General features: G+C 32.4%; 3 protein-coding genes and 1 long non-coding RNA gene across 4 annotated transcripts; 2 read left to right on the plus strand and 2 right to left on the minus strand.

Moving 5' to 3' along the window:
- Positions 1 to 4,180: 4,180 nt before the first annotated feature.
- LOC145745503 (protein FRA10AC1-like) lies at positions 4,181 to 5,163 on the plus strand. The gene has a single exon (XM_082563600.1). The coding sequence runs from the start codon at positions 4,240 to 4,242 to the stop codon at positions 5,161 to 5,163; it is 924 nt and encodes a 307-aa protein (XP_082419726.1). The 5' UTR covers positions 4,181 to 4,239.
- Positions 5,164 to 5,298: 135 nt separating this feature from the next.
- On the minus strand, positions 5,299 to 8,855 carry LOC145744965 (uncharacterized). Its single transcript, XM_082562946.1, has 5 exons — positions 8,176 to 8,855; positions 7,320 to 7,489; positions 6,792 to 7,043; positions 6,148 to 6,387; positions 5,299 to 5,936 (listed from the first exon to the last, which is right to left on the minus strand). The coding sequence occupies exons 1-5, from the start codon at positions 8,853 to 8,855 to the stop codon at positions 5,374 to 5,376; spliced, it is 1,905 nt and encodes a 634-aa protein (XP_082419072.1). The 3' UTR covers positions 5,299 to 5,373.
- A 569-nt stretch (positions 8,856 to 9,424) lies between these two features.
- LOC145745317 (uncharacterized) lies at positions 9,425 to 14,938 on the plus strand. The gene is made up of 15 exons (XM_082563356.1): positions 9,425 to 9,550; positions 9,620 to 9,737; positions 10,003 to 10,163; positions 10,237 to 10,427; positions 10,746 to 10,869; positions 11,052 to 11,295; positions 11,608 to 11,724; positions 11,909 to 12,099; positions 12,496 to 12,585; positions 12,666 to 12,713; positions 12,835 to 12,918; positions 13,150 to 13,308; positions 13,631 to 13,748; positions 14,159 to 14,316; positions 14,425 to 14,938. The coding sequence occupies exons 1-15, from the start codon at positions 9,503 to 9,505 to the stop codon at positions 14,770 to 14,772; spliced, it is 2,199 nt and encodes a 732-aa protein (XP_082419482.1). The 5' UTR covers positions 9,425 to 9,502; the 3' UTR covers positions 14,773 to 14,938.
- LOC145745318 (uncharacterized) lies at positions 11,546 to 15,758 on the minus strand. The gene is made up of 6 exons (XR_014281254.1): positions 14,408 to 15,758; positions 13,612 to 13,786; positions 13,144 to 13,303; positions 12,819 to 12,925; positions 11,902 to 12,093; positions 11,546 to 11,743 (listed from the first exon to the last, which is right to left on the minus strand). It is a non-coding gene; the product is annotated as an uncharacterized LOC145745318 (long non-coding RNA).
- Between the last annotated feature and the right edge of the window lie 2,110 nt (positions 15,759 to 17,868).

Consider the following 17,868-nt stretch of genomic DNA (forward strand, 5'->3'; position numbering starts at 1 on the left):
TTAGTCAGAAACCGAGTTTTATTAAATTTTAAATATCTTACAAATTTAATAAAAAATATAATTTTATTCTCCAATTTGTAAAAACTTTTGGCATGTTTTAAATCATTAAATTGATTTTGTCATTTTTTCCCGTCGCATTGTTGTAATATTAATTGTATATCGTATTTATTATTTACTTTTATCAATGCGCGAAAAACCAAAATAAATAAAAAACCTTTATTTTAGAAATAATTTAAAACTTTTTAATTAAAAATGGGTTCACCAACGACAACATCTTTCAGGATCGAAGACATTTTAAAACAAGTAATTAGAAAGATTTGTTAAACTTACTCATTTAATTAATTAATTACTTTAATAAGTTAAAATTTAATTATTTATTTAAATTTTAATAATTTGAATTTTTAGCCAACTTATTGTGAGGCAAACAATCGCCGCCATTCTGACGTCACAACGATATCAACTACGTCATCGTTGGATTCAAGTCGAAACGAAGACTTGGAGTCTCGCTACTCCTCCCCAACTTCGATTATGACGTCACAAAAGGCTTACGCGTTTGCCGCAGCCGCGATAGCCTACGCTCAAGCCGCGGCAATAATAAAACCCAGCCACGTGACCAAGCCTACGTCATTCGCCGAGTTTTTGATGACGCAACAAAGCCTCCAAGTAACGCCAATGACGTCGTCGCGGTTTAACGCCGATATGACGTCACCAGAAGTGACGTATCAGCACGACGGGAAAATCCTTAACCTTCCTATGACGTCACAAGCCCAATTGTGCAATAATCCAGCAGGTAAGGCAATTTATTTTATTTTTAATTCGAACAGTTGCTTGATTGCCTAAATTCACGTTTTTATCTTTTAAACCTCATAAGAGCAGGTGAAATATTTGACACATTTAGTGCAGATGTTACGTTTGCTTTGCTTGCAGGTGCAAGAATCAATGCCAACCTTTCACCCGTTTTAAATTAAAATAAATAAATTCGGCATAAATGAGTTAAATTTATCAAAAAAGGGTAAATCTCATGTGATAAAAGGCTAAAATCTCCCAGTCCCAAGTTGTACAAGTTTAAAATATTATTGACCTCATGATATTACCCCAAACCAGTCCCAAGTTGTACAAGTTTAAAAGATTATTGACCTCATGATATTACCCCAACCCAGTCTCAAGTTGTACAAGTTTAAAATATTATTGACCTCATGATATTACCCCAACCCAGTCTCAAGTTGTACAAGTTTAAAATATTATTGACCTCATGATATTACCCCAACCCAGTCTCAAGTTGTACAAGTTTAAAATATTATTGACCTCATGATATTACCCCAACCCAGTCTCAAGTTGTACAAGTTTAAAATATTATTGACCTCATGATATTACCCCAACCCAGTCTCAAGTTGTACAAGTTTAAAATATTATTGACCTCATGATATTACCCCAACCCAGTCCCAAGTGGTACAAGTTTAAGATATTATTGACCTCATGATATTACCCCAACCCAGTCTCAAGTTGTACAAGTTTAAGATATTATTGACCTCATGATATTACCCCAACCCAGTCTCAAGTTGTACAAGTTTAAGATATTATTGACCTCATGATATTACCCCAACCCAGTCTCAAGTTGTACAAGTTTAAAATATTATTGACCTCATGATATTACCCCAACCCAGTCCCAAGTTGTACAAGTTTAAGATATTATTGACCTCATGATATTACCCCAACCCAGTCTCAAGTTGTACATGTTTAAAATATTATTGACCTCATGATATTACCCCAACCCAGTCTCAAGTTGTTAAAGTTTAAGATATTATTAACCCCATAATATTACCCCAACCCAGTCTTAAGTTGTACAAGTTTAAAATATTATTGACCTCATGATATTACCCCAACCCAGTCCCAAGTTGTACAAGTTTAAAATATTATTGACCTCATGTTAAAACGCCAAAAAATTAATTTAAAATTATCATAAACGATGTTACAACGCTTTAAGTATTAGGAACCGAACTTAAGACCGATTATATTCAAATAACAAATTTAATTATTGTTATTAACTAAATATTTAAATACCAACTAATAAACAAAATCGGATAATAAACCCTCGCGTCGGCATTATTCTACATATTATGACGTCACAACGACAAAATGATTTAATCGCGTTTTAAGAACATTAGCGATGTCGAATAATAAAAAGATTAAATCCTTGGGGAAACGTTTTGTCCATAAATTTAAGAGTCAGCCGTTTCTGTGTATTATAGAGGATGTAACTGTGTTCATTTAAGCGTGTAATCACGTGGTTAAGCGGTGTGAAAAAATATTCGAAGTTTTTTTAATAACATTTTATACAAAAAATGTTTTTTTTTATATTTTTCTAAAACTAAAAACTGTCTTCGACTAATAATCAAAAACTAAAGCAATGTAAAACACATAAACAAACTTGGTTAAGTGACCATGTCATAACATAAAATCTTTAAGTAAACATTATTATTTATGGGATGTTTTAAATCATTAAATTAACTTTGTCTGTTTTTTCTGTCGCATCAATATAATATTTATTGTATATCTTTTTATTAACTTTTATCAATACCCAAAAAAACCAAATTTTAACTTCTAGGTAATGAACTAAAGTCACAATTTAAAATTACAGATATTTTTAACCATAATTTAACCAAGTTATTAGGAATTATAGATCGACTGTTAATTATAATGAAGTTAAATCGCTGTTCATTCTGCATGGGCAGATTTAACTAGCTACAACTAATTACCATTTTTTAGTTAATTGACATTGAAATATAATCTATAAACAGTTACAAAATTAGAATATTTTTGTTGTTAATAAGACCAATCAATTTTTACAATTATTTTTGCCTTCACTAATACCTTATATTATTATATTTAAAATAAATTAGCATATGTTCATTTAATAAAAATAGAAATGTCAAATTTTAGCCTATCCACGTCATAATTAAAAAAAAAATATCGTTTTGTTTAAAAATCCTCCATTTTGTTTCTAGTCCGACTTCAAATGAACAGTTCAATGTTCCGTCCTGACATTGTTTCAATGAGGTACTGTAGACGCAGAAAAGCAAGAACTGTATTCACTGATCTTCAGTTATCCGGTTTGGAGCGAAGATTCGGGTCCCAGAAATATTTATCATCTCCGGAACGAGTTGAACTTGCCCTTGAACTTAGCTTAACAGAAACCCAGGTAAATTTTGGCAAACTACAAATATATGCATATTATTTTTTTTGTATATATCTTTATCCTCGATGTGGGAAAGTCGAATGCGCGCCCTAAACATAGAGTAACATCCGTTACTCCGACCTAGTCTCGAGTTGCCTTTAACAGTTTGGGATATTATAGATTATAATTGCCCGATAATTATGCTGCTGATTAAGTGCTGGCTTAGCAGTAGTTCATACCATATATAGCGCCTTACTCAAGGCGCTACAGCATGAGATCAGTGGGGATTGAACCCACGACTAAGTCATAAAAAAGGGGGTAACATGTGAGCAGTTGGAATCAAACCTAGAAGTTTAACTAGTAAAAAAGATATATTTTATAAAAAAAAAATTTTAATTTTAGGTAAAAACTTGGTTTCAAAATCGCAGAATGAAATTCAAAAAACAAATCAGAGGCGAACAACAATATGACGACATTAATTGTTTGGACAGAACCAATTATGACGTCACACAACACAATAATAACGACGATAAAGATCACTTCACAGATTCCAGCAACTCTAGTTTTGATAAAAATGATGAAGCCGCGCAAAAATATTTTTTATCCTAAATTTTTGGAATTAGAAAATATTATTTATGTTTCATTTTTATTAACTCTAGTCTCAGGTTTCTTTATGTTTTGTGAATTTGTGAGCACACAGTTATAACTGCCGTATAATACACATCTATTTCGTGAAGATTCTGTTAATTTTATGAAAAAAGACTAATTAATAAACAGATATTAATACAAAAACTTAACCAACTAGTAAAACTATAAAACTTTTAGTCTAGGTTAAGCAAATATGAATGTATATACCAAACAATTCAACGTTAAAGTAATTTTTTCTTTTTTTTGAGACTCGCTAAAGTAAAATAAATTGCTGCCGGGCGTTGGCGCTTTAGCGCACACAGGTTAAAGGTAAACAGCTGATTAGTTACGTTTAGTTGTAAATTAAAACGTAAACAAATCAATATAAGCACGTTATCCATTTATAATTGCTTGTTTTAGAAACTTATTAGTCTAAAATGTCGGGTAATCATAACTTTGAGATATTGGAAAACTATGGCTCGGAGTTCAGTGATTACAACAGCGAAGCAGAAGTTGTTTTAAAGAAGAAAGAAAAACAAAAGGATTTAGAACTTTATAGAAAACCCGACCTGGGCACTCTGGGTGTTTTACGCGGCGGAAAAAGTGGGAAAAGTGCGGTTGTTCCCTCCAAACGAAGTGCAAGTGATCTTCAAGATGTGGAAGAGGGAAAAAGGATGAGGTATCATGGGTTACTTGCAATGGATGCTTACTCTCGGCACCAGAAATTGGTGAATGATTATTTGTTGCTGTACGGGGGTAAAAAAGAAGATTTTATTCGTGATAAGTCACGTGATCGAACTGATCATGACGTAATTCGTGAGAATCATCAATTTCTGTGGGATGATGATTCAAAAACATCGACATGGGGAAAAAAACTTGCTAAAAAATATTGGGACAAATTATATAAAGAATATACAGTCTGTGACCTTAGCCAATATAAATCAAACAAAATTGCTCTTAGATGGAGAATTGAGAAGGAAGTTATATCGGGGAAAGGACAATTTATTTGCGCTAACAAGAAATGTAAGGACCGCGAAGGTTTAAGGAGCTGGGAAGTAAATTTTGCATATATTGAGGATAAAGAGCGAAAAAACGCGCTTGTAAAAGTCCGACTTTGCGCCGAATGTTCGTATAAACTTAACTATTGCCATAAAAAGAAAGAAATAAAAAAGAAACGAGCCGGTAAGAATAAGAAAACTATTCAACCGGAACCGACCAATGAAACACCTGAAAGTTCAACGAAGCCTGACGATCAAGTCGAGGATAAACAACAAGATATTTGGAGCCAACCGGTTAAAGTTGAGGACGAGAAATCGAGGGAGGATGAATTTGATGAATATTTTAACGATTTGTTTTTGTAAAACTTTAATAAAATATTTTCCCAAAACTTCGACATTTTCTAACTTAAGTTAACCTGACTTCAAAATACATTGTAAATTGATTAAGCTTCTTATTTTAAATTAGAAACTAGAAGGAGAAAAATAAAAATTGTAGAAAATAATAAAAAGGTTGAATAATTACCTGTGATCAAAATAAATAATTAATTGCACTTTTAAATAAAGTTTGTGAAATTAATTTTTTACAAGAATATCGGGGAGGTATTTCAACTCAATGTCCAACAACATTTGGGCAAACGATTTACCTTGCGGGTCAAACCTAAGGGAGGCCACCCCGCCTCCCCCTAGACAATTCTTCATGACAAAATTAAACCCGTTGACCCCAGGGAGCTCGTATCTCACTACAGGGGAGTCCCCATCTTCAAATAAGTGTTGGAAGTATTGGTAAACCACATCTGATGTAAGATGTTTGCGAAGGTAAGGTAGATAGGAAGGGTGGCGGGCTATGACCCCGATATTTGCATCATTACCTTTATCCCCACTGCGGGCGAAGGCAAGATCTTCGAGGATAAATGTACAATTACCTGACTCCACATTTTCAACTTTATCCTCTTTAATTTCTTTATCCTCACTCGGGGATTGGAAATATTTTTCATGCTCTACTGTGATTGGTTGACCCTTGTTAAGTTCAAAGGTCGCAGGGACTTCAGATTTGGGGTGATAAAAAGAAAATAATTTTAAAACGGGGCTGGGTTTGGGTCTGCCCCCAACAATACCACATAAACCAGGGGCCATTCCTAAAACAAAAACATTTTTTTATCTTTATATAATAAAACTTAGTTGACAATATATGTGTATGTGCAATTTAAAGGTTTATAAAATAAATACAATTACTGTTTGTGGTGTGCGGGTAAATTATTGCAGGTAACTATAGGTTGCAATAATATTACGACAAATAAAATCCTGGCTTCAACAAATTTGTTAAAAAATTCAAAACCTTCAACTCACCAGTTCCAGCTGGGGCAATTTCTCTCGCAAATATTTCTAGCGCTTTCTTATCGTTATGCTCCACTGCACACCACATCATTGTCTCTCTCGGGCCATCGCCATGGTTATATTTTCGTGCAGCGTTGCCGTACAATTTTTCCTCCCCTATAGCGTGGATATAAACCCTTCGGAAATTGGGAAGGCCCTGATCTTTGAATATTCCTTGAACTCTTTTAATAATGCTGTTCATTGTTCGATGACCTATACAAAAATATTGTCATTATCTATATATATGAAAACTTGATGGATGTTATATATATATATATATTTTTTTTTGTATATATCTTTATCCTCGATGTGGGAAAGTCAAATGAGCGACTTAAACATAGAGTAACAACTGTTGCTAAGTAAATTGTCACAGGCAGATATAAGAGTTGCAAATATTTAAAAACAGTTGAAATGCCAATGGTGGGATGGGGTATCAGTTTGTTTTCAGAATAAAACATTTCAGTAGCAATTTTATAAAACATAATGCATAGAAAGGGTACTTGTTTTCAAAAATTATATAATATAAATATAGGAATGTGACTTAAGTTTTTTTTTATAAATATATATATTTATTTCATACCAGTAAGTCAATACTAGAATTTTAAAACAAAACCTACCTTTTGCAATTGCTCTTTTTCCACCAAGACTTGCCACCACTGTTGCTCTAAATCCATCCAAGTATGTTGCACATATCTTAAAGGTATTAGTTGGGGGTTTTCCCCTAGCACCAGTCACTAAAACTCGGTCTTCACATTCTTGTTTCATCGTAACATTGGAGAAATCACAGTTAACATCAGGAAGACTGTAATTGCATGGGTCTCCTATCTCATACACAAGTTGTTCAGAAACTGTTGGGATTGTCACCATTCCTGTTGAGATAAACAGAAATTAAATAAAATGCTATCACTGACATTTTCATATAATTTTTAATAGGTCTAATTTGAGATCAGGTTTTGGTTTCAAGATTTCAATCTAATGTTTATCTGCGTAACAATTAATTATTTCACTAAACTTTAAATAAATGGATCTTAGGTTATGATTTAATTCCGGTTGCTGGCATAAATATATAAGATCCCAAATGTGCCCAATAAAAATGTGAAGTCAAATATATATATAAATATATAATTAAACAATGTAATAACTACCTCCTGTATTATCTGGTTTTGTGATGATAAATTTCCCATCCTCATAACATTCAGCGATCGGGAACCCGATATTTTCCCACTCTGGAACAGTTTCCCAATCTGTGGATATTCCACCGGTCGATTGGGCTCCACATTCCAATAAATGTCCTGCGAGACTTCCACTTGCAAGCCTAAATATTTGATTTTTTGTAATTAAAATAAACATAATAAATTGTCAGCACTTTAAAATGTGTTTGCAAAGACACTTATGTTCCAAACTTAATTCCTATAGCTATTTAATAGTGGGAAAACATAATATTTTCAACAAATTTTGTATATAGTAGCTTTAAAATAAGAATATTTAACCGGCAGCGTAGTGTAGAGGTAGGAACACTTGCTACACCACACATGAGGTCATGAGTTCAATCCCCACCGATCTCATGCTGTAGCACCCTTGAGTAAGGGGCTATAAACGGTATGAACTCCTGCTAAGCCAGCACTTAATCAGCTGTATAATTATCGGGCAGTTATAATCTATAATATCCCAAACTACCACAGGCAACTCGAGACTGGGTCAGAGTAACTGATGTAACTCTATGTTTAAGTCGCGCATTCGACTTTCCCACATCGAGGATAAAGATATATACAAAAAAAAAATATACACATATATATATCGAAACACATTTAAACTTAAACAAATTGATAATTTTTAAAAGAAGACAAAAACCTAAATGTAATAGTGGTAGAAGGAATTATTACAAAACAAACAAAATTTTAATACAGTTAGCCTAATGTAGCCAACCATTAAATAAAAATATTTAAAATCAAATAGTAAAAACAAATTTTTTAACCAAAATAAAAAATAAATGCAACTTACTTATCGTACTCATGGGCTCCCCAGTTAAAAGTATGCATCAACGGAGCTAACACCACTGCGCTGTCAACACATCGGCCTGTAATCACAACCTCTGCTCCGGCGTCAAGAGCTCTTTTGATTGGCATGGCTCCGAAGTAAGCATTCATGCTCATCACTGATTTGGGCAACTTAGCTCCGTTCCCGATATCTCTAATGTTGTCGTTCTTGTAAAGATGTTTTAATTGTGACATCATATCGTCACCGAGGACGACGGCAATGTCAAGTTTTTCACCGACCTTTTCAGCTTCACGCATGAGTGCATCGGCACACCCACGTGGGTTTGTGCCCCCTGCATTACTTATAACCCTCACCCCCTTTTGTTTGATTTCCATAATTAAGGGGCCAATTGCTGACCCAACAAAATCAGGGGCATACCCCATTTCGGGGTTCTTTCGTTTCGCACCAGTAAGCAATGACATTGTGATCTCGGACAAGTAATCGGAGACAAGAAAATCAATGTTTCCTTTTCGTACCAACTGGCCACTAGATGTCGATGTGTCACCCCAGAAACCGGAAGAGCAGCCGATCCGAACATTTTCTTTAGTGGAAACACTGCTTGATTTTTGTGCGGAAACCCTGAGGAAAGAAGGCTTAACTCCAGCAAGAATACGAAGATTAGAAATCGGATTTATTCTTAACATTTTGTTGAAACTTCTGCAAATAAATTAAAAATCTTATTTGAATTGAATTAAAAATACGGCTAAAGTTTTTAAATAAAGTTCTAAATTTGCAGGTGGTTCCCCCATTCACACGTGATTGAACGCTTTAATGACTTTAAGATGTTGCCAATTATTTTTTGTGTTATTAGTTAAAGTTATCCTCTACGTAGAGTCATGTTTAAATATTACAAAAAAAAGTTTTTATCTAAAATTAATAAATAATCATCAAAAATAATTACTTTATGTCATCATTAATTTTAAGACCTTAAAATATAAAAGATTTTACATATTTTCATTGGGCAAAAGTACATATTTTATTTTTGTTCGTATTTTAATTCGAGTATAAACTATAACTAACAACATTTTATAACAATCAATAAACGAAACAGATCAACAGTTTTAAGAAACATAGTTCCTAATATAAGATGATTGTATTTTAAAAGAACGGAAATCCGAATGATTCAGATTGAATGGAATATATTTAATATCTTAATGCTGATATATATAAACTCACTGCAACCTATAAGGTGATATATTTTGTAACTTAATAGGTTAACGAGCTTTGCAGGTCTTACTATAGCTAGTGTATTCGAAACAGAGGCTAGGATCTTCAATAACTAACTAAAGTAATGGTTAACTATACACGCATCTTAGTAGTATTTTTAGCTACAATTTCGGTAAGTCTGATTACCAACAGCACATAAATTAAATTAGTTAAAGCATATAACATGAATTTAATATTCTAGGTAGTTTTAGGCAAGATTTGCCGTTTTAATCCACCTGATGTAACCACAACGGGCAATCGTTATGCAACTCATTTACAGTTTTTTGTGGACGCAAGAATGGGAAACGATTCATGGAACGGTGAGTTTATGTCCTACACTTAGTTAAAAGGTAAATAAAGCGTAAAAGTAAATAACTTTTCAAATTTTAAAGCATAAATATTGTTAATTTTTTAAAGCATAATATTTAACAAGATTTAAAACACCATTTCTGGCATATACTTTAAAATAATATCCTAATTTACTTAAGAAAAGCCCAAATTGCTCAATTAAAGGCCTTTAAATCACAAAACGTTTTTAAAAAATGTTTCACAACGAAAAAAAACTTAAAAAAATATTTTTTTAAGGACTCAATGATGTATACAGCGGAGGTAGTGGTCCCGTTCGGACTTTACCGGTCGCGATCCAGAAGATCCGAAACTTCAGGTCCTCCCAACCAGGTAGGGCCGTGTTATTCGTAAGAAGCGGAACCTACGTCATGTACGATCGCTACATCCTCGACGACAGGGTGAGAGTGACATCATTTATTTTAAGCGCCAAAAGTAGAATCAGAATATGACGTCATAATCGATTTTTGTTAGGATAATGATTTGTGGATCGTGGCTTATCCCCTGGACACAGAACGACCTCTAATCATCGGAGGTCAAACCATTCCCGAGTCACACTTCACCGAACATGACGTCAAAGGAGGTCACGTGATCTTTAAGGCTGACTTCACGGATGGATGCTCTCAGCATGCCTTTCTCGGCACAAAGCGTTTGTTTAGAGCAAGGTAAGATGACGTCATGGGGTTACAAGTTACGTCACAGCTTATCAATAAAGGAAATCTAACTTATAAGTTATGACGTCTTAAAGACAATACTATGTCGGGTTTATGTTGATTATGCGACCCAGCATCCTTCATTTAACTACGTCACGAAAACTTTAATGACGTCACAAAGACAAAGGTCGTACAATCTTTAAACATTCTTTTGTTGTTTGTTCTATAAAACCGAACCTGAAGAGATGTTAATTACCTACGTCACTCAAGCTTTAATGACGTCATACAAACAAAGTTTATAGAATCTTTAACCTTCTCATTGTCTTTAAGAAAACCGAACCTTAAGAGATGGACTGGTAACAATTTAAGCGGAGAAGGAGATTATTTAGTCATGAAAGACTTGCTAGCGCCCACTCCCGACTGCGATATTGAAGGCGATGGTGGATTTAGACAGGTATTGAATCGCGCAATCAATAAGGCAAAAGCAAAAGTTAATTTTAAAAACAAACCAAATCATTTTGTGATTAATTACTAAGATCCATTTTATAAATATTTTAAAGGCAGATAAACCAGACGTGACCCCTAATAATTTAAACAAAACATAATTAACAAAAGCAATTCATTTTTTTTTAATAGAACAACTGCCCAGTTGAGAACAAATTAGGGTTTAAGTTTAAAGAAGGTGACGTCATATCGACATGGCATCGACTCCATGACGTCAGCATTCTGGTGTTCCAAGCCTGGGTGGCAGAGAGAGGAAGAATAGGAGAGGTTTTTCCATGTAACCAAACTGTTCTGTTTCAACAGAATTTAAGGTACCCGATCGGGCGACACCCTCGACCTTCAGGGTTCAGATACATTGTTGAAAACGTGTTTGAAGGTTGGAGTTTAACGTTGTTTAACCCTTATTAACTATTTCCATACAACTTAACAGCCAGGTTCACTTTTCTTGAACGGTTTTAAGGCAACATTTAAAGAGCTAACTTAACTAAGTTAATCACCTTAACCATTGTTTTACCTAAGCTTACTTAAAAGAAGTTTAAATTGATCAAACAACCTTGTATTTTGTTTATTAATTAACCTAATATTCGTGACGTTCTCAGACAACTAAAAACGTTGACCCACGGCTACTTCAGTAACAAATAAACTACTAATAATTAACTTTATTTAATTTACCCATAAAAATTCACAGAATTGGACACAGTTGGTGAATTCTATTGCGACCCAGATGCCAAAGTTTTTTACATGATTCCACCCAATGGGAAACCTGGGACTGTTTACGTTTCTCAAACACCAACATTCTTCCAAAGTAAAAACTGCATAATAACCTACAAATATTCCACTTGTAAAGTGTGTTAATTTATTTTAAACAACATCGCCTAACTTAATCAATTTATTTTCCAATTTAAATTTAACACCCAAAAAAACTTTATTACTACCAAACCCTATAGAACTTTACATTTTTAAACAACAAATAAACTTTTACATTTTAGTTAGGAACGCTCAAAACATTCATTTCCACGACCTTGGATTTCGTTATTCCCATGACAACGACTTCTCAGGGTTTAACAACCGACCTGCAGTGATTGACATTGAGAACTGTGATAATGTTAGGGTTGAACGATGTGAGTTCTCCAATATTGGGTACACTGCGATTCATACCAGAAGATCAACTAATCTAAGGGTAAATGGGGGTTACTAAGGGGTAAATATAAGCTAATATATAAATATACCACAGCAGCTTCATTATCGGACTATAATCCATAAACCGGCAACGTGGTGTAGTGGTCAGAACACTTGCTACACCACACACGACGTCATGGATTCAATCCCCACTGCTCTTATGTTGTAGCGCCCTTAAGTAAGGCGCTAAAAATAACAAAAAATCCTAGTGAGCCAGTACTTAATTAGCAGCATAATTATAAAGCAATTATAATATCCCAAACTGCTGAAGGCAACTCAAGACTGGGTAAGAGTAACTGATGTTACTCTATGTTGAAGCTGTGAAGTCAACCTTCCTAGTATGAATATATACAGGCCTACAACAAAAAGGCAAAAGTTTAAATTTTAATTTGTTTAGTTTTTAAGAAACACATTCCAAGATATTGGAAATTTGGGAATTTTTGTCGACTACAATCCAACCCAAACTCCACTAACATCAAACATCAAGGTAAGTTTAATACAAAGGGTTAAATATGACGTTAACATGATTATAAAATACAACAGAACTTAATATTTTGTATATTCTAGGTTCTTAGGAACACCTTATCAGGATGTGGTGTAATATCTATGCTACAGGTTGCTATTTAAGATATTATTTCAAAATTAAAAAATTTTAATGTGTTTATTATTGTGAGTTATTATCTTATACTTCTAACAAGTTTATAATTAAATAACTTTTACCATTTTTAACTTTTAGCCAACTTGTATCCATGTAAAAGGCCAGAATGATATCAGAGTCAAAAGAAACGAGATTTCAAACGTTCCTTACGCTGGAATTCGAGTAAGACCTTTAAACAAAGTCTATATTTTAATATTTTATAAATTATAAAAGTAATCATTGGTATATTAAAAAGCTAAAAACAAGATGTTTATGTGTTTAATATCATGAAATTAATTCAATTTTAAACTTATACAATATAGGCCTTGGTAAGATTAATATAAAATTGGATTTTATATAAAGAAAGTAACTTTATGATGCTAATTATAAAATTAAAAATCAACTTACCTTTAGGTTGGGTGGCAATTTCTTTTTACTGAAGATTTTGTTGAACCAAATAAATATATTTTTGATATTTCAAACAATCATATTTATAATTTCGGACGTGGAATTTTAAATGACTTTGGTGGAATTTATATTTCATCCAACATGGTGGAATGTGGAAACACTGATGTAAGAAAAAAAATTCAAATTATATATTTTGTATCCAGCTAAAAAATTTAATTAAAAAACAGAAAATTTTAAAAAACAAAAAAATTAAAAACTTTATACACAAAGTTTAATTATACTAGTCAATAGCCACCCTATGGTTGGCATTTTAATTGTCATAATATGGTCATAACTTTTAACTAATTTTTGTCTGAAATAGTTTATCCTTGAACCGTAAACAATAGTTTTATTTATTTTCTAATCCTGTAATGTGCATTTTATCAACCAATCTTTATTATTTAAAGATTTTAAAATTTAAATATAAACCTTGAAATTGTATTCTCAGAACTTGTCTTTGTGCCATATTCATGCTAAGATCTCGAACAATATCATCCATGATGGAACCGGTTTCAACTACGGTGGAATTGGGGTCTACGGCGATTCATCCGTGTCCTCTCTCTTTAGTAAATATATAGTTTATCCTCAATGTGCTAAGCGTAACCTTAAATACAAATACAAAGTTTCTTAACATTTTATTTTTAGTATGAATTTAAATCAGAATTATAAAAACAATTTTTTACCTGCAGCGTGGTGTAGTGGGGTCATAACCCTTTTCACACTACATGAGGTCCTGGGTTCGATACCCACTGTTTCAATGCTGTCCCCTTAAGTAATTGGTGTAAATTTCTGCTAAGCCAACATCTAATCAGCAGTTTAATTATTAAGCAATTATAATCAATATAATATGCCAAACTGCCGAAGGTAACTCGAGACTGGGTCGGAGTAACTGATGTTACTCTATGTTTGGGTTGCGCATTTGACCTTCCCACATCGAAGATATCTCTATAAACAAAACATTTTTATCATTTTTTAGTATATAAGAACTGGTTGTATAAACTTATGGGAGCAGTTATAAACTTCAGTTGTGGACTAAATAACAAAGCTGTAAACAATATGATAGACCACAGCACAGATGATTATGTGTTTGGGACATGTAATGGGGCATCTGCTTCCACTTCTGACCCAAGCGAGGTAAAAATGTTTAAAAAATGGCAAAAATCAATATTTAAAAGTTTCAAAATATCAGGTTTATTAAAATGTTGCCCTTATTTTTACCACTAACCTATTTTGCACATACAGTTTCCACCTCACTCCCTCCAATTCACCAAGAATGTGATTTTTGTTGAAGACCTCGAGGCAAGATTGTGGCGCAGAAATGACGCTTGGTCCAACCCCGTTCCTGTAGTGGACACAAACTGTTACTACTTCGATCCAACATCGCAAGAACAACAAGATGAATTCTGGCCCGTCAACGCTTCGTTTGAAACATGGAAAAATATGACCTCTAACGACCTTGGTTCAATTATTGCCGACCCATTGTTTGTTAACAAAGATAAAGGGAATTACAGACTACAAGCTAGTTCCCCTGCTCTGGGAATTGGGATCGAAAATGTTCGGCTTTCTAAAGGGAAAAGTGGAGCTTGTTAAAGGACTATGACATCACAATAACATATTGTTAGATCATTATTTATAAATATTTATTCAAGTAACTGTGTTCCCTTCTAATATTATAACCTACTACCTGAAATATTTTGTTTTTGTAAATGTTTAATCTAAAAAAACATGTCTCCTAATAAAATATAATAATTTAAAATGTTTGTTTAAATTAATTAAGTATAAAACATAGAATTTATGATTATAATGTAAAAAATATCAATTATTATAACTTTTAACTAAATCTTGAACAAATTAAAATATTTCAAAAAGTACTGAAATGTTTGGTGCCAACATTAAACCTTCCCGAAATCTTGTTAGTAAAAACTAGATGCCTAAAAGAAAAAAAAAGAAAGTTTTTAAACATTCATGAGTTTTGTATACAAAAATTAATTTAGAACCTTATATTTAAAATAAATTAATTTATGGTTTAAAATTAGATTTAAAAAATGTATTCACTTAAATAAATTAGCACCATTATTATAGTTTTTAAGTTTTGTATTTTTTCTCTAAAAATTTAACCTTAAACTCAGTAAAACCGTGCCCCAACTGTAATTCTCAAATTATGTGTAAATTTATTTATAGCAGCTTTGTGATCCACATTTTATATCATTATGTAAAGTTGTTTTATTGGAAAAATAAACATCTTAAGTATTTTGCCTGGTTAACATTACTTGCCTATTTTGATACTTAATTTTTATATATGTTAAATACAATTTAATTATTTAATTCACCATTATAATAAGAGGATAATGAGTAATATTCCGCTATTAAAAGTAAACGAATCTTGTTTGTTAAGTAAACAACAGGTGTTGTAATCCTACGTACATTAAATAAAAAAAGGTATTGTGATCAGCCTAAGTAAAATATTTTGAAACAGAAGTTTAAAAATTAGACAACATTTTACAATTTTTCTGTGTTGACAGTTAGCTATGATGTTAATAGAAAAAAAAAACAAGTTTAATGCTAAGTTTAATCAATTTTGTATAGAAACACAAGTTGTTGTTTTAAAAACCACCATGTCTGATTCAGAATTAGATAAACTTGCTGCTGAGTTAAAACAACTTTGTGTAGAAACACAAGATGGAAAGTGGAAGGAAAATAAACCACAAGAATCAGCAAAAATTCTTCACAAAATGGGGTTGCTTTATAAAGAGAAAAGTCCTAATAAATTGAGCTTGATAAGAAGTTGTGCACTTTTAAATTCAGCTATAGTGAGAAATCCATCAAATGTTGAAACAATTAAGAAAGATCTGGATAATCTTTGCTCACATTTGCTTAAAATATCAAAAGCAGATCAACCTTTGGCCAATTTAAGAAATATTTCTGCAGAAGTTGCTGAAAAAGTTAAAAAACTGAGAGAAAATACTGAAAATAAATTGTCACAGCTAGAACATGTTTCTTATGAGATATCAGAAGCAGAATTAAAAAAACTCGAGTGTGATAAAATACAAACAGTTTGTGCTATACAAGATGATATAGCCAGTCAATACACTTCTATCATGCAATTTATAGCTGAAAAGTGTAAAGAAATCATGGGAAAACCTCCATGTAAATTTACCATAGCTGGAATGGGGTCTCTTGCCCGAAAAGAAATAACTCCTTACTCTGATTTTGAGCACATTATTTTGCTGGATGACAACAAGAAAGTGGATAACAACAGTCTGGAATATTTCAGATGGTTTTCTGTCATTTTTCATTTTATTATTTTAAATTTAGGGGAAACCATGATTCCATGTGTTGCAATTCCATCTTTAAATGATTATTACAATGAAAGTGGAATTGATTGGTTTTTTGATTGCTATTCTGAAAGAGGGATTTCTTTAGATGGAATGATGCCTTCTGCTTGCATTTTTCCACTAGGAAGACAAGAAGGTACCACAAACAAGCCATGGTCAACAGAACTTATTCAACCTGTCAGTGAAATGATCAAGTATCTTGACTCTGATGTGGATTTAAAGAATGGTTATCACTTAGCCGATGTGTTGAAACGAACATGTTTTGTTTATGGAAATAAAAAAATTCACAAACAATATTGTAATCTGGTTAAAAAAAGATTTAGAACATGTGATTCTATAAAAACTAAATTAGTTTTAATACAAAAACTGAAACTCAATTTTTTCTCTTCTACAAATAACCTGAATATTAACAACAAAAAGTTTAACATGAAACAAATTGTCTTCAGAAAAATATCACTATTTTTGACATTAATTTCTGATTTATGTAAAGTTTATTTTACTGGATTTGAAGCAATAAATAAGTTAAAAAGTCAAAAATGCCTAGATGTAAGAACTTCCCATCATCTTAAGTATGCTCTGTCTGTTGCTTGTGAAGTTAGACTAAAACTTTATACAAAAAAACAAGGCCAAAATGATTATAACATCAAAGGAAAAACTTTTCGGGGATTAAATGATTATGATCCTGCTCAAGAACTGATTGAAGCTGTTGGGCCAGCAAGTGTTGTTAGATTTTATGAAATTTTTTTAAGTTTACAAATCCAAATACAAAATAAAAATTTAACACGAATTCGGGTAAAAATTCCTGATCACCAAATATCGAATGCAATATATTGGAGGAGTTTACGAATTCTTAACCAAAACAACAAAATTATATCGGAATGGGAAAAAAAAAAAACTTTAAGTTGGTTAAAAAATAACGATGAAAAAATATCAATTATATTTTGTGTTTGTGAAGCATACTTTTGTTGTGAAAAATACAAAATAGCATTAGAATTGCTTGATCCAATAACCCCTGTCCAACCAAGGAATAGCAGTAATACAGGTTGCATTTATTTAAAAATAGAATGTTTTTATGGCTTAAAAGAATTTAAGCAAGTAGAAACAATATCTCAACCATTTCTTCAACTTTTTCCGATACCAAACCAGGATCTTGAATTACAGCTTACAATACTTGTAAAATGTGGCCACTCACAATTTAGACTTAATAAACCAGAAGCTGCACTTTCAATTTATTCAAAACATTCAGTGATCGATGAAAATTTACTTTCAGAATGCCGACTTCAAACGATAGAAATTTATAAAGGAATGGGAGCATGTTTTGCACAATTCAAAAATTACGAGAAAGCAGTAA

The sequence above is a fragment of the Corella eumyota genome, chromosome 3, assembly GCF_963082875.1.
Source record: "Corella eumyota chromosome 3, kaCorEumy4.1, whole genome shotgun sequence".
In the NCBI taxonomy this organism is placed as follows: Eukaryota; Metazoa; Chordata; class Ascidiacea; order Phlebobranchia; family Corellidae; genus Corella; species Corella eumyota.

Bases quoted from the DNA above. Each gene is read 5' to 3' on its own strand.
- LOC145745503 (XM_082563600.1), top strand. From the start codon at position 4,240: ATGTCGGGTAATCATAACTTTGAGATATTGGAAAACTATGGCTCGGAG.
- LOC145744965 (XM_082562946.1), bottom strand. From the start codon at position 8,855: ATGTTAAGAATAAATCCGATTTCTAATCTTCGTATTCTTGCTGGAGTT. The intron at 7,490-8,175 runs GTAAGTTGCATT...TCAAATATTTAG, and splicing joins GGAGCCCATGAGTACGATAA to GCTTGCAAGTGGAAGTCTCG. The intron at 7,044-7,319 runs GTAGTTATTACA...TTATCTCAACAG, and splicing joins AAAACCAGATAATACAGGAG to GAATGGTGACAATCCCAACA.
- LOC145745317 (XM_082563356.1), top strand. From the start codon at position 9,503: ATGGTTAACTATACACGCATCTTAGTAGTATTTTTAGCTACAATTTCG. The intron at 9,738-10,002 runs GTGAGTTTATGT...TATTTTTTTAAG, and splicing joins GGGAAACGATTCATGGAACG to GACTCAATGATGTATACAGC. The intron at 14,317-14,424 runs GTAAAAATGTTT...TTGCACATACAG, and splicing joins CCACTTCTGACCCAAGCGAG to TTTCCACCTCACTCCCTCCA.